Consider the following 24625-nt stretch of genomic DNA (forward strand, 5'->3'; position numbering starts at 1 on the left):
TTCCCCAGTCTGTCCATACATTCAGGGTTGGTCTGTTCCAGGTGCAGAATCCAGCTCTGTCCCTTGTTGAACTACTCCAGCATTTCATTTCTCAGGGTCTCTCTGCAGGGCCTCCCTGCCCTGGAGGGATTCAGCAGCTCCTCCCAGTTTTGTATCATCTGTGAACTTGCTCAGTATCTCTTCCAATCCTGCCTCCAAGTCATTTATGAAGATGTTGAGCACAAGGCTGAGGAGCCCTGTGGAACAACCCCAGTAGTGATAGTGACAGGTCACCAGTCTGATGTCACCCTATTTACTATAAGCCTTTTGTCCAACTTGTGGGCCAGTTGCTCACCCATCCCATGATGCCTTTATCCAGCTGTGTGCTGGACATTTTGTCCAGAAGAATCCTGTGAGAAACAGTATCAAAAGCTGTGCTGAAATCCAAAAAGATTATGTCAGCTGACTTCCCTTGATCAGTTAGATGGGTTATCTTGTCATCAAAGGAAATCAGGTTTGATAAGCAGGACTTCCCCTCATCAAGCTGTGCTGGCTGTGACCAATGACTGTCTTTCAGGCGTTTTTCAACACCTCCCAGAATAATCTTCTCCACAATTTTACCAGGCACTGAAGTGAGACTGACAGGACTGTAGTGTGTGGGGTTCTCTTTCTTGTCCTTCTTAAAGACTGGGACAATATTCATCAGTAGCTGGGACCTCTCTGGATTTCTAAGTCTGCTTAGAAATCAAGAGAAGCTTTAGGATTGCATCAGCTAGCGATTTAAGGATTTTTGGATGAATCCCACCAGGCCCCATAGCTTTGTAGGGATCCAGCTGGAGCAGCAAATCCCACACAGTTTTAGGGTTGACTGGGAGTTGATCATTGTCACAGTCATGGTCCTCCAGCTTGGCTCACTGAGACCCCCTTGTTGAAGACACAGGCAAAGAATGTGTTAAACACCTGTGCCTGTTTGTGAGGTGACCATCCTCACTTTGTAATGGGCTGATGTTACTCTTACACTGCCTATTGCTATTACTATATTTGAAAAAGCTCTGTTTATTGTTCCCCAGTCAATTTGTTTCTGTAGAGCTGCTGGTGATTTTTTTAATTTTTAATTAGGGCTATGAGAAGATTACAAAAGTAATGTACAGTAGTTTATTTTTAAAGTATATGGGCTTCTAATGGCTTTCCAGAGAATGTGTAAACTTGGTTTTTACATACACATTAGTGGTTATATAGTGTATGTGGTTTAGACTCATTTTGTTGGTGTTTTCTTTTTCTTTCCATTTCTTCATCCCACTTGCCCCAGGCACCTGTACACCTTTTAGTAGTCTTTGGACTTGAACTTTTAGAACGTTTCCTGAAACATGGCTATTTTGTAGATGAAATGTCCCTTTTATTTTCAAAATGTTGCACCTAAACCAGATGAATCATTTAGTATTTAAGTGTAGACGCTCTGTTTTCTTAGAATTGGAATGCCATGGGGAATTTATTGTTTTCTTCCCTTACTCTTTTTGAAGTACTAGTTTACAGGACCCTACAAAATCTCTTCTTGTTCTGCTCACTGAGAGAGCTCAACCTTCACTGCCATCTAGTGGTATTTACAAAGAAGCTTTTCCTACTGAAATGCCTTAAAGAATGTTAAAAATGGAGCTTGTATATCAAAATAAACAATGTGATTATTTCCTTTTATTTCCTTGCGTTTGGCTGAATTATGTTTTGAGATGCTCTTATCTTTTCATTAGGTCATTGTCTCAGAAATTATTAACTCCCAGTTCAGTATTTGATCATTTGAGGTGTAACCTCTAGCATCTGGAGTATTGGTAGTGCCCCCTCTACATCTTTGGGTCACTGCTTTAGCAGTAAGAAACTACTTGATCTTCCTGTATCAGAGAAACAATATCCATGTACATTTTGTATCTTTCCATGTTGAATACTGACAAGTACTTGGGTCTTTACTGCTTTTAGGTATTATAAATTATAGAGTAAGGAGAGGAATGGGATCTTAACACTCGTATTTCCTGAATCACTGCTTCTTGGTCTGGCTTGACTGCACTTTCTTTAAGGGAGTACTGCTTAGCCTAGAAAATAAAAGTCACAAAGGGAATCTTGTATATACATGCTTGAATAGAAGAAGTAAAGAAGATAGAGCCAGGCTATTTCCAGTGGTGCCCAGAGCCAGTACCAGAGGCAGTGGGCACAAAGTGAAATAGAGGAGGTTCTGTCTGAGTGTGAGGAAGCGCTGAGGGTGGTACAGCACTGCCACATGTTGCCAATTAGGGTTGTGAAATCACTCTTCTTGGAAATACACAAAAGCTGTCTGGACGTGCTCCTGGGCAGCTGGCTCTGGGTGGTCCTACTTGAGCAGAGGGTTGGACTAGACAACCTCCAGAGACCCCTTCCAATTTCAACCATTCTGTGATTCATGGGGCTCAAGGCAGGGGAAAGGACATAGGTTACTCAAGTTCTTCTGTCCCCTTCTTATGTAGATCCTAACAGACCTGTGCAGGTCCTTCAGTGGGAGAAAATGAAGGCCTGACTTTAGCACTGCTAATGCCATAGTTGGGTTTTCCTTTGCTTGGGGCTGTCTTTCAGACATGTACAGTGTACCTTGTTGGGGTCTTGCTTGACCTTGTTGAAGTGCATGCAGCGCTTCATATTCCCGAGGGTTTTGAAATTTGTGTTTGGTCATGATCTCCATTCCAAGCCTTGACTGGTACAGAGAAATTTGAGATTTTTGTCAAACAATTAACAGGAAATTGTTTAAATCTCCAGTGTGCTAACCTTGAATTTTGTCCGATTTATAAGCAGTTGGACAAATCTGTAAATTAAGAACTAGATAAAACTTGTTTCTTCACTTGATACCTTCTACTCTCCTTGTTGAGATGTCAGTAAAACCTTTCTAATAGATGACTGCTGTGAAGATATTTGAGTGTTTGGAGAAGCTTTTCAAATGCTCTTCATGAACAAATGGATCTTGATATCATGATAGATTTTCTCTGTTTTACTTGTGGATTCTCTCTAATAGATGCTCATAACACTTTATCCTAAAATTTTGAAGAATGTGTTTCTCCTTTTATGTTCAATTTTTAGATGGCATGTCCTTGTGTTTTAAAAAAGTAGTGTGCAATATGTAACTGCTTTTAAATGATATGAAGATTTTCCATTTCTTTAAAAAATTGATATTATAGGTGTTTTGTTGGAAGTCATCTAACAATTCCATGAAGCAGTGTCGTTGGGTGTATGGCCGGCAAGTCTTCATGTCTGATGTTGCATTGAATGGGAACGAAATAATGTTTGTCACACATGATGGTGAAGCCTTTACAGGGAAGTGGCTGGAAGAAGGGAAAAGAAATTCAGAAAAGAAAGGTTAGCTGTGATTTCTTAGGCATTTTTAAGTACTTTCAAATCAGTAAAAGAGTTTAATTGAATCTTCACAGCCTCTAACAGTATTATGTGATGATTTTGTTCTTTCCTCTGTGACTGACAATTTTTAGCATTGGCTGCTACTGTACTCTTTCCTCAGTGATACTAAGATTTACTTTGCAGCCTTTGGTTAACCTTTAGGTGGAGGTTTCTGGGATGAAAAGTACTTCTGAAGAATAATAGTAGCACAATGGTCTAGTATAATGATCTTGTCATATTAGATGATGAATCCTAATTGGATTGGTATTGAGCAAAAGAAGGAGCATATACTTGCTTGTACTGCTAAGCCTTTGAAACCTGTTTCCCAGGTTATTATCTGGGCACAATTCAGGGTCCAGAGCAACTTCCACTGTATTAACTTGGCTTATATTGCTGAAAGTAGGTCCTGATGGGTTCTTTTTTCTGTAAGGAACATACCTGTCTCGTACAGGACAAGATTTTAAGTGAAACTGTCAGCTCTTCTCCTATATATTCTGTAAATAAGAAAACTGAAATCTTGAGCATGGTTTAGCCTTATCCAATTACTACATCAGTGAGCATATAGAAGTCATAGTCTTGCCTTTTTATGGTATTTTAATTAGCAGGATCTTTCTGGTTGTGTATTCACTTTTTTTTTTTTTTAACAGAACTTGTGTCAAACCTTCAGCATCCTTCATGTGATGTGTCTTGTGAACATGATACAACCAGTGTGTATGAAAGAATTCGGCTTCAAAAGCTGACTTTTGTCCACCGAGCTGTCAGTATTGCCACTGATCCTAGTGGCTGCAATTTTGCTGTATTACAGTCAGATCCTAAAACCAGGTATATTTACAACAGCTGTAATTTTTCCTTTTTTTTTGTCTGATTGTGATTGAATAATTCTTTTCCATACGGTTTTTTGCCTCATACATAAGTCACAGTAAATACAGTTATCCATACTGCTAGAGAACAGCACTTTGTTAGTAATTATGTTGAAGTTATCCAAAGGCCTAAGCTTATGTATTAGTGTAATAATAGACAGTATTGTTTTATCTGAAGTGTTTAAGGCAAGCATTTGCCATGTATTTCCTAGCACACTCTGAGTTCTAAATACTGTAGAAATTCACCTCTTCAGTGAATCATGAATAATCAGCTTGTAAATAAAAGTGACAATTGAATTTTTCTTTGATTGGAAAGAAATGTATAAAGTAAAATAAATAAATAGAATACTGCACCATGTTTCTTATGCTCTCGTAATAGTTTCCAGCATTTGTGATAAATAGCTAAGCATAAGCTTTTTTCCATATTGCTTTAGTTTGTAAGATGAAATACAGCAAGCATTTCTGTGTTTTTATGTTGGAAAAATGAGATGAGGATAAGATAGTTCTGATAATACTGGTACAGTATAAAGACAAAATACTATATTTGATATACTGAAGCTAGACAGGTCTTATTTATGTAGTTTAATTGCCTAAATATTATATTGTTAGTTATTTTTGTAAAGAACAGGACAAGAAATGTTGAGCAGTGCAGCAATGTAGGAAAAAAACAAAGAAATTAAATGGAAACATCATTATCCTCTTCATTAAACATACTATGTAAAATGTGATGAAGGTTGTAAATAGTGTTTGATTATGGATTTAATTTTGTTCTAGTCTCTATGAAATTCCAAGTGTGTCACTGTCAAGTTTTGGAATGGATTTTGGCAAACTGTTAGATGAAACAGATGAAATGGACAGCATCCATGATGTGACTTTTCAGATTGGCACAAGAATGTACCCCGTGCACAAATATATCTTGGCCGTACGCTCCGACTTCTTCAAGAAGCTCTTTGTTTCCAGTGACAGCCAACTAGACACTCCAGACATCTACCGTAAAGATGAAGATGCTGTTGGATGTGATCTCTATGTAATTGAGAAGGTCCATCCAGATCTGTTTGCATACCTTCTGCAGTTCATATACACAGATACTTGTGATCTTCTGACTCATGGTTATAAGCCAAAAATCTGCTATAAAGAAAAATCAGACGAATATCAAGATACTTTAATTTCTAATCTGAGCAAAATGAGCTTTGATGAAAATGTCAATGGAAAGTCTGCATTTGAGATTTATAGAAATAATCAAGTGAAAGTTATAAATGAAAAGCAGAAGAGCAAATCTAAAAAAGGCAAAGCTGGTGATGAAGCTAACATCATTAAAATGTTGCAAAGTGCAGCAAAGAAGTTTGGGCTCAGCAATTTAAGTGGAAGGTAGGTGAAAGGAAATGCATATATTTTGATGAGCTCTCTGTGGAGTTTTTTTTATGTAAGCTGATCTAACTTAAGTTGATATGACAGTAGTGGAAATTAAGACCCTGAATTTAGAATAGAAGCTAAAGGGAGATGATAAGGGGATGCTACTTGGAGACTGCCTGGACCTATTTCCAGTACGTACTGGAGTTTCAGGTTGGAGGGTAGTAAGTATTCCATCACTGTTTGGGCATCACTTGTTTTGTATCTGCTCATTCTGTTAGCATTATTATTATTTTCCATTTTTTTTCTGCTCTATAAAAACTGTCTGTCTCAACCCACGAATTTTACTATTTTTTCCCCAATTCTCTCCCCCATTCCAGTGGTGGGTGGTGAGGGCAGAGTGAGTGAGTGACTGTGTGGTCTTTAGACAGACAAGTTAAACCATGACAGTATCCTCTAAGGCATGAGTCCTGTGGGATTTGATATCTGCTATAAATCATCTGTCTTTCCAGAACGACTGTCATAAAACATCAATACTTGTTATATTAGAGACAGCTGATCTAATTGAGTTTGGGACTGTATAATTTTTATACTGTGGTCTATAACAGTTTTTCCACAGACAGCAGACGTGTTTAGTATAAAGCAGCACGAAACAAAGTTTAATTCTTGTTCAACTGGTGTAATTTTTATGGTACATAATGAAACAAATGCAATTGGGATCAAACGTCTCTGTAGAACTGCATTAGTTAGTGTGGGGTTTTCTTTCTGCATTTGTCCTTTCAAAAGAGGGAGATGAACTTTTTCAGGGCAGGTTTTTTCATTGTATGTCTTGCATGCATAGCCAAGATATGAAGCTGCTTCTAAAACAGTTCCTAAGTGACATTTCCATGGCACTTTGCCTTTAAAGGTGTATTACTTTGTAACCCACCAGCAGCACTCCTGTGTCTTCACCATCCCCTTCACAAGCCTCCTTTGTTCATTAGGATGCTAAAAAAAGCCTGTGCTGAAACTTTCATCTCTTCCCAACCACTGTCTTTGCTCAGTTTACTGACTGGTAGCGATGATGAACTTCTGGATTTTTGACCCTGTAGTGTTAAACTTTGACCTTAACTATACAGTATAGGTATCATCTAAGATAATAAATACATAGATGTGGAAAGAATGTCAGTTAATTTTACATCTGCCTTGAAGACTTTTCAAGTATCAAAAGCCCTTTCTATTTTTGTATGATGATTCATTTTCATATTCACAATATGAGCCCACTGAAGTACTGTTACTTTGTGAAACTGTTCTTAATGGTTTGAACTGTATACTAATTGTATTGCTTATTACTAATGTTAATAATTTTCAGGCTGGATGGAGTCAGATTAGAAAATGGAAAAATTAACGTTGTCAACAAGAAGAATGGGAACAAACCAAAGTTAAATCAGAAGAAATGGTAATTTTTTTAAAATCGAGTTTCTCCTACTCCCACCATCTTCCTCTTACGTCATCTCTTTACCTGTTAAGTATGGGCTAATGTTGATCCAGCTCCATTTTAACTTCTGGTGTCCATTTTAACTTCTGCAGTTGTCCTTATAGTAACTCAGAAGGTCTTCATAGATGGTTATAGACTGATCTGTAGTCAGTGGGGATAGGTTATGTGTGATATATTTTTGTTTCTTTTTACTGTACCTTTATGTTCTGTGGATTAACTGTGTTGTAGAATGCTAATGGCAGGAGAAATGTTAGGGGTAATCCATTCAAAAGCAATTTGACTTCTGTAAATCTGCTTTCTGTGACAATAAGACTACATGGATTGGAAATAAGCACATGTATAGTATGTTTTCTAATTGCTTTTAGAAGAGTGATGCTTGTTTTTTAATTTCATTGATGTGATCGAGTACTTATACCTGGAGTCCTGAACAATCTATTTATATAGGAAAAGCAACATTGCATGAAAGTAGCTTTTTCACAGAATTCAGGTTCATTCTTAAAATGCATCATCAAAGCCTATGGTACCACCTGATACTGAAGAAATAGGTAACTTGGCATAGACTATTTAAAATTGACTATAATTATCCATAATTAATTTAATTAGTCATAGCATTTCTGTAACAGTAATTGACTGTGTTTTGAAGGAAATATTTCAGATGGAATTTTTAAAGCTTAACTTTGGACAAAAAAAATTCTCCCTGGAAAGTATTGTGCCTGTTCTTTTGGGTTCATATTCTGTTTTTAAAGTCCAGGTGTGTTATATTTCAAAGGATAAATCCTAAATATGCTAAAATGAGCATTTATTTGTAGAGTTTACAACTTGTAGCTCTTCTGAATAGTCACAGCTCTGATGCTATTAAATATCTTCTAGTTCATACCTCTGCGATGTGACCCTGAAATCTTTAGATGGAAAGGAATTCCCATGTCATAAGTGTGTACTTTGTGCAAGACTTGGTATGTGTGTGTATTTTTATATATATTTATATAACATAAGTTATATTGGTTTTTTTCAAGTGTCATTTTATTGTGTCTTGATCTGAAATGCCTTTCTTTACAGATTATTTTCACAGCATGTTAAGCAGCTCATGGATTGAGGTAAGTTTGCCAAAACCATGTGTGATGGTATGGTTTTTTTGCATCAAATAAATGACAGCTTTTCAGTTTTTCCTATAATAACATATCCTGAATACTAGGGAAATGGAAGGGTTGGATTCTATATTTAGAATAACATATTCTAAATACTAGGGAAACTGAAGGGTTGGATTCTATATTTCTGTTTGCAAGAAAAAAAACAGAAGCCACATTTTTGGTTACTCTGAATTTGTACTATTGAGATTGTGTATTAAATGAGAGTAATAAACATAATACTGTATATTGAATGAAATTACTGCTTTTGTTTTAAGGGTTTAGATTGAACTAGTTCATGCATTTATAAAACCACTGACTGGACTGTTCTTATGGGATACTGCTTTGGATGAATTTTCATTTTCTTCCTGTAAAAGATTTTACAATTTACATGGTATGCAGTTTGGAATATGTCATATGTACTGAGTGCACGAGAGAACAGGATCAAGGGTCAGTGTATAGAACTCCACCTGACTTCTACTGTTAAATGACATAGAGAACATCAGGGACTATTCTGTTTAGTCAGCAACTGCTGTTTCAAAAGGTGTAGATTTTTAATTTGTCTTGGTTCCTATTTGCCATCTGTGTGTCAATGCCCTGGTTGTTCCTGGACATTGGTATTTCACTAAATACCTCTGTTTAACTACCTGAGCACTGTTGATAACGTTTATGGAAAGAGAGGAATGCTCTAGGTGGAGAAGCATTTTTCTGAGGTGAAAACTAAAGCAGTGTGCAGGGGTTTCTCAAATTTCTTAGTTTCCAGCAATGCATTAAGAACCTGTTGAAGTACTGGCAGTTCTGTTCTGCTGTGAAATAGAACTTCAGCTGTCCTCCAGATTACTGTGCTACCTTTTCCTAAGTCATCCCTGAGAAAACATACTTGAAACACCGTGAGACAAATGATTGATTTAAGGTTTGGGGTTTTTTTAAGTGTTGAGTGTCCAATCGTGTCATGGTTTTGTGTATCAGTAGTGTGTAGTTCATAAGTTGCCTATTGTTTTGTAAGTAAATCTAAATCAACCTGAATTAATAAGTAAACATTTTGTCAAGCAAAGGGCTGTAGATGTTATATAAAAATCTTAATGTCTGTAAGAGGTTTTTAAACTTTAGAAGGAAAATATTTCAGTACCAGTAGCATGTTCTAAAGCAAAGTAAGTATTTTAGTTTGAAGCTTTACTTGAGGTACCACCTGAAGTAAACCAAAGTTGTTAAGCAGTGATGTTGCATAAACACAAATGGGTTACAGTTACATGGTTTAGTGGCAAATGTTTGCTATTATGAAAGCTTTACTGGTTAGGATGGCTTTTCAAATGGAGGGCATGATGAGGACCTTATTTTCAGAGGCATTAACAGTGGTGACTACTTCAGTATTATTGTTATTTTGGAACTTGTGATTTCATCAAATCTTTTGACCTTGACAGGAAAATAGTTCAGTACTTGCATGGAGGCTTCCTGTAGTTAAACTTTTAGGCAATTGTAGGTAAAGTAATATAATCAAGGAGGATTGTAAGAGTAGATGATCAAAGTGATCAAACATGAAATCATTTCATGGGTATTTATTCAGAAGTTTGAATAGATTTTAATTGCTTTACTACAATTAATTCTTGACTGAGAAATTTGGACAGGTTTTATACAAATGCTTAAGTGATTGTTTACCTTCGAAAACATGACCCTTGATCTGAGTTATATTCTTAATACAGTTAGTGACTTGATGTTGTGTTTTATTCCAAGTAGTCAGCTTCTCTTTCTATTTCTTCTTTTTTTTTTTTTTTTCTTTAAATACTTCTGCTTTTTAGGCTACCTGTTCAGCTCTGGAAATGCCCATCCATTCTGACATCCTACAGATAATTGTGGATTACTTGTATACAGATGAAGCTCTTGCCATAAAAGGTGCCATTAATATATTTTCAACTGTAACTCTTGCAATTTTTGTATTTTTAAAACAGAAGTTCAAAACTGAATATGCCTGTATAGGAGTTATATTTTAAAGAAATCAAAATTCTTGATTCTTTCTTTAGAGTTTGAGGGGATAGCAGTACACCAGGCCTTGTTTTACCTTTTCTTTTGTTTGTTAAACTGCAGTTTTCCTTTTCTCTCCTGTTGCTTCAAAAAGTGGACTGTTGGTGCTTTTCTAAGCTATTCCTTGTGCTGTGAAAATGCCATCAGAATTTGCAAAGCCATTATATTTGTGCTTTGGCAAAATCTCATTAAAGCTCTATGTTTTATAGTTGCTTTTGATTTGCCCTCAGTGTTTACATGATGCTTTGTTTTCCAGATTCTCAAAATGTGGAATTCATATGTAATGTTCTTGTGGTAGCAGACCAGCTACTTATATCCAGACTCAAAGAAATCTGTGAAGTAGCCATTGCAGAAAAACGTGAGTCCATCCACATTAATGGGTTAGAGAATAAAAAATTTGTATTTTTAGATGTTCTTGTCTTTTGCAGCACGGAATTTGTGTATCTTCCTTTCAGGCTATTATATTTTGATGTTCATTGCATGTATGCTAATAATTGCTTCTTTAGTTGAAGAAATATTTTAGGTTAGCATAATCTTCCATTCCTTATGCATCATCTTCATTTCATGCTCTTTAATAAAAAAAAGTTTAAAAATAAGAAAAAAGCTAACTGCCTCCAAACCCCAATAAAACCTTAATTTCATTGAAGTGAATTTTTTTCTTTAAAATGTGATAAAATGAACTTTGTTTCTGTCCTTGTGTTTAGTGTTCCTGCTCTCTCTTTCACTCTCCTTATTCTTTCTTTTTCCATACTAAATTGGAACATATGGAAGTTTAGCAACTGTTTATGCTGTATACTTACTATTGGCTGTAAACTTCCTATTTTTAACTTTTTTTTTTTTTTTTTTTTTTTTTTTTTGTTTGGGACTGCTGGGTTTCAATATTTTGAAGCTGATCTCCTTATAGGTGGGGCTTTTTGCTTCTTTGAAGGGGCCCTTGCATTACCAGCTGCTACAAAGTTACATGGAACTCCCTAGAGTTTGTGGCAATTTGAGTATTAGCATTTTTTCTGGGAGTGGGGTAGTATATGATAGGTTTCAATAACTAGATCATGTTGCACAATAAGTCTTAAAACCGATGCTTGATACTACAGCCAACTATCTAATTAATTTGTTTTGTTTCTGCAGTTACCTTAAAGAATGCTGCTGAGCTGTTGGAGTTCTCAGCAATGTATAATGCTGAGCAGCTAAAATTGTCCTGCTTGCAGTTCATAGGCCTCAATATGGCAGCTTTGCTTGAAGCAAGGTAAGCAGGAATGCACATATGTTTATGTTTTAGTTGTAAAATTTAAATATCCCAAAAAGGTAAAAGGATTGGAATATGGACAGTTGAATGTTAAAATGCAACTGAATGCTGCTAGTTTAAAGGTAGGCTCATTTTTGCCAGTTAGGGAGAGAGAAGCTCTGTACAGCCTGTATCAGTTCTATATCACGAACTCATATGTTACAATGTGGCATGAAAAGTCTCTCTTGAATTCAGTCGGCTTTAACATTAGGTCTCATCTTTTTTGGGGTATTAAAAGTGTTTTTGATTGTGCACAGAACTGCCGTGGGGCTTTTCTGTCCATTTGGAGGTTGTTTTCTGGGGAGATGGGAATTGTTGTGAGGATTTTTTGTTTCTTTTAGAATTGTTTGGGTGGGTTTTTTTTAAACGTGGTTGTAACAATACATATTTGAGTTATTTTAAGTAGGTGTATTATATAGCTGCTTCATTTTCCAAGGAGGATGGGCCTGCCATCTGGTAGTCTTTTTGCTTTAATGTCTGCAGTAAGAGCTGAATAAATTAATTTATTATCCTTTCTTTCCACAGTGGTTCTTCTAAAGTTCAGAGAAGCTGAAGGTGTGCTCTGGCCTTCCTTCTCTTGATGCTTTTGGACAGGCCTTAAGTTGCTTCCTAAGTACATATTATCTTCTCAGAGCAAACCTTATCAGCACTGCCTGAAGTTATTTACTAGCAAAATCTTAAAAAAAAACACTAAAAAAACCCAGCCAAAAAAAAAATATCTCTACTGTTAGTCTTCTCTGTTCTTTTAGTCAGGCTTCTTTTAACTTGTAGAAGTTCCTAGAGATCTGAAACAGTTCAGAATGCCAGCATTTCATTGCCACATCACACAGTGGCTTCACTTGCATCCCAGATATAGGAGTTCATTCATATTAGTAATTTCCCTCTTCACCTCTTTATAAAATATAAACATTCTGACCTTTGATTTTGGAGAGAAGAGTGAAAAGCTAGTAACATTGCCTTAAATATTACTTGGAATTCAGATTTGTTCCATCTTAAGCCTAGAAAGAGCATGTGGTTTTCTTACTATGATTAAGACTGTATCTGGATTTTAATGAAAATCTGAAAATGTTAGTATTGGATAGAAAGACTTTTAATTTGAGAAACCTGAGAAGTCCTGATAGCTTTTTGCAAGGACAACTGCTCACATGAACAAGACAGTCCTGTTGAATCAAGTTTGTTGCTGTAATATTATTTTTTGGCATAAACGTCTGAGTTGTGTTGAGTTTTATGGAGAATTTACGAAGGTTTGGAGTGTTTGGATGCATTTCAGGAAGAGTGTATGCAGAAATAGCTAAAACAATGACCACTTCTTGGTAACTTAACTATATAGGTCTGTTTTGGCTGTCACCTTAGGTAAAGGTAGGTGGGAAGGTTGTGTATTTAACCTTGCCCCAATACAAAGGTATTGATTAGTTTTTATTTTGTGTTCAGTGTCTTCCTTTAGACTCTAACCACCATGAATAGGTGATAATACCTGTACATGAGATTAATCCAAAATGTCCATTTCATTTTCCATTGATGTGATTTTTTTATGAGCGGTTAAAATTAATAAAGATTTTTTTTTTTTTTAGGACTCTGGATGTCCTAAGTGATGAAGTTGTAAAGGATCTTTCTATTTATTACAGGAAAATGGTAAGTTGTACAAGTTGACTGTAAGCTGATTGGGTGTAAAATGAGAATAGATGAATGATAAATACATACCTGCAGAGTCTGTAGGCAAGCAGGCTGAAGTGGAAGAGCTGACTCAAAAGATAAAATTGTCTGCTGCTCTTATTACTCTCAAGGAGTTCATATTTCATTGTTCACTAGCTACTGTTGCAACAGGGTTGTGTCTTTTAAATTTTTTAGTTATTCACATTAAACATATTAATGTTCTGTAATTAACAAAAGTTACATGGAACAATGTAGGCAAAACCTATGGAAAACAGTGTCCCTTCCTTAGAAGAAAGGAGAAGAAAGCTGAAAAGTTCAGGATGATCGTATAGATGTTAAAATCAGTAAAAACAATAATGGGAAAATTGAACTGTAATGCAATGGTGAAAGCCAAGACACATTATAATCCAGTATTCTGTAACAGTAAAAGATAAATATTTGCAAAATCTTGAAGCATTTTTTTCCAGAAATTAACAATAGATGAAACAGGCATTTTGAGTCTATCACTTAAGATGTTTCTCCAATTTTGCTTAAAGATATAGCTGAAGTTTAGAAGCTTGTTATGTAATTAATTACCTGATCTGTGAAAGTGTTTTAAATGATGATCGGTTTTGATCCTCTTACATAAATTTGCTGGCATACAACTTAAGTGAATCTTAATGTAATGGCTTTTACAACTACAGATTCCAGCTATGGTCAGGAGAGTAATTACTCCATATCCAGATGGACCTGACATAAGTTCTTTTGAGCCTGAAGATGGAGAGAACTTTGTCTTTTTAAGGGAAGAAATGAATACAGAACAAAATTCTCAGTAAGTATCTGTTTTTTATCAATATTTTTACCTAGATGAACTGTTTATTATGGTATTAATCCCCAATTATGTTGGTGCCTGACTGCATTTAAATTCAGAATTGAAATATTAAAAATGGAGATTTCAAATACTCTTCTCAGTTTCCTTAAGTCCTTGAAAATGTCGCAAAACTACAGCACAGCACTTTGAATTTATAAGTAGCATGTGAGTAAAGGTTGCAAAATGAGCATTCACAGCGATGTTTGGGAGTCGTGCATGTGATGTGAGTATCTGTATATGTGTGAGACCAGCTGTGCAGTCCATTGTATTTCACTCAATTAGGAGAAATCAAAAGAGAAAATACAGACTTGAATGCTCTATAGATCTGCTTGAAAAATTGTGGTAATCTGAATTTCTTGATATTAACAGAATTGTCAAGTGAAATACAGAGCTTTGTAGTATGATATGATGGCTTGGTAACAGGCTTCCAAATAGTGGGATACAATGTCAGCGTGCAAAGAAAGCTCACCTGCAGTATTGTGTACTGAGCACTTGTGTCAGGAAAAGCTGTGCTAAATGAACTAGTTTGCACTAAGTGAACTTACCTGCTAGTGTAGGTAACAACTGGTAGATCGAGGAAGTTGAGAGGCTGTTTTTTATTTGAGCCTTTCTGTGTTTTTCAGGCCGAGTGGTAGGGAATTCCCAATTCTAGGGAATTGGGTAGTCCAAAGATTAAAAAATAGACACCCCAACTATTATAAGGTAGTACTGCAGGAATGATTAAGTAGTTATATAGTTAACATAAAGCTGCTTAAAGAAGCTTTGACATAGTGCACTGTAGCTGCAATTAATATAATTCTGAATATCTAGTAGTTTTCTGAAAATGAAGGATGCCTTTTATTTGATTTCACTCTTCCTAATAGCATATATAGGAACACATGACATTTAGGTAGCATCACCCTGTGTCTGCTTTATTGTAAAATTAGTATTATCATGATGGCAGTGTTTACGGTGGGGAAAAATGAGACCAACAGTGGTGTTTATTGAACTTTGTTAATTTAGAAGAAGGCAAAAGAGAAAAAAGTGGAGAGTTGTCTGTAATTTGCTTTATGTCAGTTGCTGTGATGTGTAGCAGGTTTAATCTGACCTAGGTGGCAGTGCCAGCCTGTGGAGCAGCTATATCTTCCACTGTCTCAGCAGAAGTCTGTGTGCAGTATAATATAATATATAGTATAATAGTATAATAGTCCAGAGGCTAGATCTAGATTGGAAAGGGTTTTTTAATTTTCCTCCTGGATTCTTATTTTCCCCCAAAATCATTCATTAAATGGTTGTGCCAGTGCATAAGCAGAACAAGAGCAAGCAGCTAGTGCCAGCTGCTGAGATCAGATACTACTGCTTGAAGTACAACTGCTGCTGCTGGTTGAAAAACACAACATTGATGTGGGTAGTTCTGAAGCTCAGTTTCTTTAGTTTAATGCATTTTGTGGGTTTTTTGTTGGTTTTTTTTCCTATTAGGGAAGCCCTTTTCAAAAAAGCAAAAACTAAGGCAAAAAAGAAGCCACGAAAACGGTCTGACAGCTCTGGAGGATATAATCTATCTGATATTATTCAGAGTCCAGCCTCTACAGGTCAGTGGGAAAGAGATTCCTTTCAGGTATAAAAACAGAGCATAAGGTGTAATATGCAATGCAATTTCTGTCTTTCAAGAAGGAAATCTTAGAAAGATAATTTCTTTTCTGTAGTTGAATTTCAAAAGTGAATTCTTAAGATTAAGGATTTTTTGAAAGGGTGTTTGTCATATGAAGTTTCTGCTCAAAGTTCAGATAAAAGCATGTATTTAATCAAATAAAGATAATGCACATTTTCTCATGTGGTTTTTGTAAGTGGAACATTTCTGTTAATGCCTTGTGGGTTTCTTTGTTTCTGAAACGTAAAGAATAAATTAGGCACTTTTTATTGAAAAGATGATAGAAGAATTCAAAGGAAAAGTGTTGTTGTTATTTGTTTATGTGAGACAGAGGAAAAAACTTGGAGTAATGTTATTCTGAAAAAATACTTAGGATAGCCAAAAATTTGCTTATACTTAGCACTGGCACTAGTATTCTGGACTAGGTAAACTTGCTTGTTTTATATTCATCATATGGACAGAATATTTTTTTTTGTTTGTTAATCATTGCTAATGTTAATAATTTATATTTTATTATATAGAATATATCTAATATATGTTCTATTCTATTATATTAATAGTTCATGATTTAATAGTTCTACTATCTTTTCTTATTTCCAGGTTCAGTAAAACTGGATAAAGCTAATTCAGTGGAATCACTTCCAGAACTCTTAACATCTGACTCTGAAGGTAGTTACGCAGGAGTGGGTAGTCCCAGAGACTTGCAGTCCCCTGACTTCACAAAAGTATTTCATCCAGAGAGGACTGAGGTTAGATTTCCTCTTACCAATTTTTTTGTTTGTGTTTATCTAGTCCATCAAAAGCAGAGTTTGTATTTTAGAGTCTTTCTGTGATGCTGTTGTGCTTACAGTGGAGTAGACAACTTTGTGGAGTTATTGTTTATTTGATTAAGAAAAGAAAATTCAGTGTTTGTAGTGTTTATTCAGCAATTTTCTGCCTGATTTTTAGATGAAGGACAAAGTATGCGGTCAGGGTGTGAAACCCTCTCACCCTAACAAGGAGATGAAGTCATACAAGGGGGCATCAGCATTGACACAGTCAGTTCCACAGTCCATTCCCAGTGCCAGACACAACTCTGCAAGCTCTCCCAATTGGGTAGCAACCAGTTTCAGGTGCAGTAATATTTACAGTCACTGTTTTACACTTGATAGGCTAATAATGTTCTATTCAGACTAAAAAGCTGTCTGCTCTTCCAAATGGTTGTGCATTACTTGAGATGTGAACTCAAAATTTTGTTAATTTAATAAAAGGAGTATGTTTTCATTGAGAAAAGTGATGCAATGTATTTTTATTTTTTTTTAATTGCCTCCAGTCTGTACTTCTATTTCCTGTTTTTATAACACCTCCTTGGTTAATACTCTGTAAAATACTTGAGAGTTTTTTGTAGAACCATACCATGCTTGAAGCCTTTAGAAGCTTCACTGTACTTAGAGTTTTTTTAGGCCTTTAGACTTAAATGGGATGTAAAAATCAAGACCACAGGTTTAACTGGTACAATAATTAAAAAAAAAAAGAATATTACTTTCTGTCTGTAAGGAGAGATGGAGGAAGTGCAGCTTATGTTTTATTTCAAAGCCTGTCCTTGAACTGAGTTATAATGCAGACTAATTTACAGATGGCTTTAAGTACACACATTTTAATTTATAGTTTTTTGTAAAGCTTTGGATTTAATTCGTGCTCATTTCTGTGGAAGTTTATAATTCAGTCATGTATGAAAAAGAGACTGATACCTGTTGTGTAGCAGTCTGACTGAAAAAACTGTTTTGTTTATCATGTAAAATAATTTTAATCCTGTACTTCAAAGAGAGGTCTAATTCAGCCTTTGGGACAGAGCTGTGAGCAGTGCCTCTCTATAACTTTGCATGAGCATTTTACTACTAAATAAATATGCTTATTTAGCTATCTAATTTTTTTGAAGTAATCATAGTTTTAGGTATCTAATTTTTTTAGGGATCTAATTTTTTTGAAGTAATCATAGTTCACATCTTTTTGTTTCATAGTATAATGAGTCTTGAAAGTATTTTTATAGTTTGCTCTTAAAAATGTATATATTTATAAAAGTTTTGTCAAAAACATTTTATTTGAGGTTTGCCATAATTGAGGAAACAGACATAAATTATACAACCAGTTACCAATCCTATGTATGATTTAGAGGATTTCAGTGAAGGCTGGAACTGTGGAATGTAAGTAAAAATCAGTGCCTTGTAAGGTAACTTTTTATTTTTCATTTAGCCCTGCCAGCCCTCCTGCTATGGATCTAAGAACCATCATGGAAATTGAAGAAAGTATGCAGAAATGTGGAACCATGCCAAAGGCAAATTCAAGGTTGGTAAAAAACCAAAATCTATAAAAAAGTGTGATAGGCTACGTTGTTATGAATTTACTTAGTGGTTTAGGCCATTCAGTTTAAAAAAAGCAGGAGAAAAGTTGTCCTATTTGGTTTTGAACAGCTTTGTTTACTTCATTATGTTGTTTTTCTTTGAGCATACCAAATGTATCCCTTTATTTTCCTCTAGTCTTGTCAACTACTGCAGAGGAGCAAGTGAGCTAGTATCTTAAATAAGTGGCCTGTCCTGCTGAGCCTTTAAGTTTCTGACCAAAAAGAATGAATTCTTGTCCCTAGGACTTTGGAAATTATTTGTGCATAAGTTCTGAATTTGAGAAGTTCATTTCTTGTCTTGCATTCTCTGACCTCTCCCAGAACCCATGTCTTGATGTTGACGATTCTTCAGACAGAAACAAGTGTGATTCCTTCTTGTAGAAGCATCCCAAAAGACACAAGAAGATAAATGTGCTTTTTTACAAGGCAGTGTATTAAACCTATTGTTGTTTAAGTGGCAACATATGGGAGAGAACAGGCGGTGACTCATGACCTTTGAGATGTGGCTTTCTTTTAAAGTAGTTAGGACAGTAGCCTTGTTAAAGGCTTGCTTGCTAGATAGACTCAGAAGCTGCAAACAAAACAGCCAAGACTGAAGAATCCAAATAGCTTAGAAAGGGAAATCATTACAGACAGAAAAAATGGCTCTATGCTGTTAAATAATTTTTTTAATATATGAATATTTTTGGTTTAAGGGAGCTAAGCTTGACAGTCTCTAAAAAATCGCAAGATTAGAAAATAGTCTTCATCTGGTTGTAGTCCTCTTTTGGTGACTTGATTGCTACGCTGCATGTTTTCTTTTATGAGCATCTATGTGAAGAATACTTCTATGATGCTTTTCTTTCTGTCACTCTTGATATAAATTGACCCTTTTTTTTGTTTTTTGCTTCCCAGCCGTCTGAGCTCTTGCCCCACCTTGCCTTTTGGTACTCTAAGCAAAGTGATTTTTGTTTAGGAAATGAGTTATTTCTCAGTTTAATTTGCAGGATGAAAGGTGAGTCATTTCACAGGACACTGATCTTTACATCTTCTTTCTTTGCAATGTCCTTTCACAGCAGAATGGTGTCTCATGGAATCAAGCTTTCCCAGAAGCAAAGGAAAATGATTGCCCTGGCAGCAAAAGATAATGGATCAGTAGCTAGCAGCCCAGAGCCTACCACTCTAGTAACTGCACCACCTCCACCCATGAAAGTTGCAAAACTAGGGAATGCATGGTATGTTATAAATTAAATATCAGTTATTTTTCTTTGCAGAGTTATTACATTGAATAGGCAGACTGAGCTATATGTATCTACATTTGGAAGTAATGTAGAAATTCAAAGGGGGTAGGGAAATGCAGTGGTTGCAGTTTATTTGAAATTTTGCTCTGAGTCAGAAGATTGCATCCCATCTGGTGCTTTCCTGTGTACGATGTTGTATTTGCAGGTGGTGTCCAAGTAAATCATAGAAGAAGATTGAGGACAAGCTCTGAAACTTAGTTAGGAAGGGGCTATTGAAAACCATTAAGAGTGATATTTTTTCTCTGTCAAAAACATAAAGAAAAATCCTCCCCCTTCCTGGGGGGAGGTCTGGAATGACTTTGGACTAGAGCAAAATTGACACAAATTGGGATAACAAAGTTTTATCTAGGTGTTTCGGAGCTGGAGGGAGTATTGGATGCTTCTAAAAATTGTTATGGTGGAAGATGCATAGGAGATTTAAAATGATATTGAATGCTGATCACATACAATTTAAGGGTTTGAGTTAATACTGTAGTATTGAATACAGAAAATAGTTTATCATCTGTTCACTGAACTAAGTTTATAACAAATGTAATGAGGTGCTAGCCAAAGTCATGCTTTGTTCTTCACTTTTACTGTTGGTATTGGATAAAAGCATAATAAAAATGTAGACGTTTCAAACTATGTAAATTTAATGGGTTTAATTATTGCAGGATAAATACCTATTTGCATGCTCTAAGCATGAAGTAAAAGTTTGTTTGAAGTTCATTTAAGTAAATGTGCCCTTTTCTCCAGTTTTTCCTGTTCAGGAAAGTCTAGACTTTTATTGAAGATAACTTTTGTACTGTTACCCTTGAAGAACTTTCTGTAGTTTACTTGGTTGTACCTCAGTGGGAGCAAAGGTTTTAGCAGGCCCATCACAATCACTCAAGCTTTCTGTCTTCTCAATTGATCTTCATCCATGTACACCTAATACTAAAATTTAAGGTCTCATTTACTCCCCCAATCCCTTAAATTTATTCTGATATAATATTGGACAAAGCCCACCATTTTATTTTAAATAGGAGACAGCGTGTTAGTTGGTTTGCGCTTAAGGATTCAGGCTCTTCCTGGTCTCTGAACAGTAACTGATACCTTGACAAAAGGAGAAACAAGGTTTGCAAGATTCATTTTCTGAAGTCTAGTGAGTGGATGAATTTGTGTCCTTAAAACTGGTTCTCTCAAATGCTTTGAAGAACATGCTACGTGCATTACACAGGTGATCCTGCAGGTCAAGCAGCAGGTTAATTATTTGCCTTAGCTAATGGAGGTGTCACAGGGCTGTTAAAACTCTGAGGCTTAAAATTTGCTAGGAGAAACTGATAGTTGAATCAGATCTTGATGAGCACAGCAAACACTGAGTTCTATCCTTTATTATATTAAAAAAACCAATACTCCATCCACTATTTATAATCTTACTACTAATGTTGTAATTATCCATAAGGACATTGCAATATGAAAATTCTAAAAAATAAAGACAAAATTCTTTATAGAAATAAAATGAAGGTGTAGTATAATCTCCATCCTTTTATCAGGTGCAGTGACAAAGTGTAAAGGAAATCCTGAGGCACCTGATGTCTCAGTCTTTGACAGTAAGATCAGTCAGTCTGCAGGTACCCAGCCTCATGGGCTGGAGTGAAACCCCCGTAATCCAAGGGGAACTGGTAAGTGATGTGCTACACCTCTTAGACACACACAGGTCCATGGGGCTGGATGTGACCAACCCAAGGGTACTGAGGGAGCTGCTGAAGGTGACCACTGTGCCGCTTTAAATCATTTATCAGCAGCCCATGTCAATTTGAGAGAGCCCAGGTGACTGGAGGTGAGTCAATATGACACCCATTTAAAGAAGGAATAGAAGGAGAATGTGGGAACTACAGGCCTGTCAGCCTGACCTCAGCTCCAGGGAGGCTCATGGGGAAGATTATCCTTAGTGCATGTGCAGGACAACATGCTGGTCAGGTCCAGTATAGGTTTAATAAAGGCAGGTCTTGCCCAAATAGTTTGACTTATTCATACTATTCATCTGTTCTCTGATAGATAATTCTTTACTTATTGGGTGTTATTTAAACTGAAAACTGCCTATGAATTGTTCCTTGCTTTTAAAAAGCAAATAAAGACTGATTTTTGAATATCCTTAGATAAATGTCCCCGAAAAGTATGTTGTGCTCTTAAGGTTCTTATTAAACAGTTTTTGGAAAGAGCTGGGCCTACTGTGTTACACAAACCATCTTAGGTGGAAAGGCTAGGGTGTATTTCAGGAGGATGGAATCCAATCTAACGCTCATGTGGTCACTGCGTGATTCCACACGTTCCTCCTGCGTTCCTCTGGCTGCCAATCTGGAAAATACCGGTAGCTCAAGAGTTCAAGCACAGAACCAGTGGGAGCTATATGAATTTTTAAAATTAGGCCTCGCTGCTGGAAGAAAACATTTATTGAATAAACTTCAAGCTGCTTTAGGCAAGCGATCAATTATTTGATTGCCCCTGCTAGTTGTTCAAACTATTTTTGCGTGTAAGGTAGAGTGGTTGTGTTACTCATCTACTCTAATACTGTATTTGCAGAGTTAGTCTCTAAATTCACAGTGGACTATTAAGTGCATTTGGCAGCTGATTGAGCTTTCCACACATGCAGTATAGTCAAAGCCATAGAACTTGTGCTCCAGTGAAATCAGATATTCGACTTGGATGTTGAATGCAGTGAAGCACACTTGCCAGAAGGGTGTGGGACCTTCTGGCTTTTTTTGGTTGACTGAAAATCTGTCATACACTACGCCTTTTCTACCAAGAGAAACCTCCAGTTTCATAGTCTTTGGGAAAACTGAACCTATGTTTCCTCCTTTGAAGAAAAGTGAGAATTAGAAGGGAAAAATAAAATATCACTCTAATAATACTTTGAAAAAAATATCTAAAGTTAACTGCGTGTTGGCTTTATTAGTTCTCTAAACCTACTTTGATCAAGGGAGTGGGAGTGTTGCTTAACTGGTTTGGGATTTTTTTAAGCTCAGGAGAGTCTACAGCTTTTCAAGACCAGAGACACGAAGAAATTTGAAATCTCTCTTGAGAATTAACAATTGTGTATCCTGATGTCTAGATTGTTGGTTTGACAGTATTCCAGCTTATATTTAACATCACCAGCTGTTTTGAAACTCCATGTTTTGATGGTTTGCAGTTACAGCTTAGAGAAGCTTTGTCATATTCCACTCCTTTTTTAAAAAATCTATGAATTAGTTTTTCTAATTTTGCAAATGACATAAGAATGACAATGTATCAGACAGGAATAGATGAAATTTAGAGTTGTTACATGCTAGGAAAATTTTGTACCACTTTTCAGACAAATATTTTGAGCCACAAATAACTGTTTTGGATAGGTTAGCAAACTGAGAATGATACAGTTGATTTTTTTGGGAGATGTTGTTTGGGGGTTGTTTTTTTGGCTGTCTTGCAAGTAGATCTGATTGCAGTACAGAATTTTCATAGAAATAGGTAAATCAAGTCAAAGTAGCCTATTTAAAGTGTTATTAGCAGGAGCAGCTTCTGTGACAGCAGATCCTATGGACAATATGCCTACTCAGTATAATAGGTTTGGGAGAGGTCTGGTAAACACTTGCCTGAACTTCTGTGTGCCAGCTGGTGATAGGAGTAGAGGATGTGCACAATGATTCTGAGCTCCTGTATCTGGACATTTCCATTCTTCTTTTTATGTCTTGTGTGCTGTTTATCCAATATTTAAATAAAAAAAATAAATAAATCCAAACTTAAGCCAGGGTGGTCTAACATTAGACATCATACATAGACTTCAGATGCTTTTGTTGTAACATTTCAGATATAACGTTTCACTTTTAAAATTCCTTCATATTTGTTACCTTAAATTGTGTCCCACCGAGATGTAGTTTGAAAGTGTTTGACTTGAGATGCTGCTCTTCTTATGGTGGTTGCACAAACAATTAGCATTGTATATTTTTTTTTTTTTACTTGTTTTGCTTCATTAGTGTTTATAAGCAATCTCTTGTTTCTTTGAGTACTTAGTGAGCAGAGCTGTTCTTTCAGGATATATTTTGTGTATTTTGCAATAAGTAGGACTGCTATGTTTAGTAAAGTTAAATGTAAGCAAATTTATGAAGAATTAATTCCAAAGTCTTGATAGACAAAACAAGGACTAGTGGTAAGATATTGGTAAGGCCTAGAATTCTGTAAACGAAAAGGCTTTGGGTTTGGAAAGCATTCATAATATCTAAGATGCTAAGTTGCTATATTTTCATAATGATTCATTTTTGAAATATAATATGCAGGCTCTAATTCAGTAACTTATGCTTGGACAAGTAATAGAAAATGAAGGCTATCAGTTTTATTGGAATTCATTGTGTATTAAGGGATTTATAGAGCCTCCAGCAGGTACAAGTAACTCATTCAGTACCTTGGGAAGAAAAGATCAGCTACACTTGACTTTCATGGTGGCAAACAGCCTGTGCTAGATTGACAGTATCTTGAGCACTGCGATTTATGAAAAGGATTTTCAAGGACTAGCGCATCTAGAAAAGGTACAGCTTGTTTAATACACGCCATCTATGAAAAAAAAAATTGCTTTATAAGAAGATGAGATGAAAGAGATAGGTGGAGGGGTAGGGTTTGGTTGTTGTTTTTTTTTTAATTCTAATAAAATTTCAAAACTATTGACTTCCTCTGGTCTGGTAGATATTTATTTCCTATTCTTTATCTATATGACCCAAAATGACTTCTTTTATCAAACAGGGTCTAGCAGGATAATGGTGGTATACAAAACTTAAATAATAATGTAATTTTAGTAAGCAGAAAGGCCTCTTTGCTATCTGAATCATGGAATAATGTGGAGTCTTGGAAAGTGTAAGTATAAAGTGCATTGGTTTTGTTTCATTTTTGTTTTTAAAAAGGTCATCTTCATTACATTCTGCCTTGCCAAAGTCATTCCGTGATCTCGTGCTGGAAGAAGAAAAATGTATGAGTGTGAATAATTCACCTGGTACTGGTATTAAAAGATGTAGATATAAAGGATCTGAGGATTCATCAGTCCAAAACACTGTAAGGTAAGAATGCATTTTTTTCTAATTGGTCAACCATTATACAAGAAGCATATACAAGACGTGTTAAATTCTGCTGAAATAAGAAATAATAAAATTGTCATTTAAAAAAAGCATTCTTCTGATGATTCTGTTAATAAGATTTTATGAATGAAATACTCTTAATCATAGAAAACTTAAAGACTTAAACAATTTAATGCCATTGCTAATACTGCGTTTCAGGTTCAAAGTGTTTCTATTCTTATAGATGGATTTGTGTGTGTGTATATATATATATAAAAAATGCTTCATGCTCCAAAC

The 24625-nt window shown here is 35.7% G+C and overlaps 1 protein-coding gene across 2 annotated transcripts in view; it reads left to right on the forward strand.

Annotated features, from left to right (window-relative positions):
* The window catches only part of IBTK (inhibitor of Bruton tyrosine kinase), a 55626-nt gene that overhangs the window by 19691 nt on the left and 11310 nt on the right, over positions 1-24625 (forward strand). The window contains exons 10-26 of one of the 2 annotated variants that reach the window (XM_015622460.3): positions 3171-3348; positions 4032-4206; positions 5019-5612; positions 6946-7032; positions 7942-8024; positions 8128-8165; positions 9992-10085; positions 10471-10572; positions 11340-11457; positions 13068-13128; positions 13833-13960; positions 15458-15570; positions 16230-16378; positions 16578-16741; positions 17862-17954; positions 19065-19223; positions 24179-24331. In XM_015622460.3, coding sequence (XP_015477946.1) covers positions 3171-3348; positions 4032-4206; positions 5019-5612; positions 6946-7032; positions 7942-8024; positions 8128-8165; positions 9992-10085; positions 10471-10572; positions 11340-11457; positions 13068-13128; positions 13833-13960; positions 15458-15570; positions 16230-16378; positions 16578-16741; positions 17862-17954; positions 19065-19223; positions 24179-24331 — 2489 coding nt within the window. The remainder of the gene's footprint in view (positions 1-3170; positions 3349-4031; positions 4207-5018; positions 5613-6945; positions 7033-7941; positions 8025-8127; positions 8166-9991; positions 10086-10470; positions 10573-11339; positions 11458-13067; positions 13129-13832; positions 13961-15457; positions 15571-16229; positions 16379-16577; positions 16742-17861; positions 17955-19064; positions 19224-24178; positions 24332-24625) is intronic. The other variant, XM_015622461.2, reaches the window with a different exon arrangement.

The sequence above is a fragment of the Parus major genome, chromosome 3 (assembly GCF_001522545.3).
Source record: "Parus major isolate Abel chromosome 3, Parus_major1.1, whole genome shotgun sequence".
Lineage (NCBI taxonomy): Eukaryota > Metazoa > Chordata > Aves > Passeriformes > Paridae > Parus > Parus major.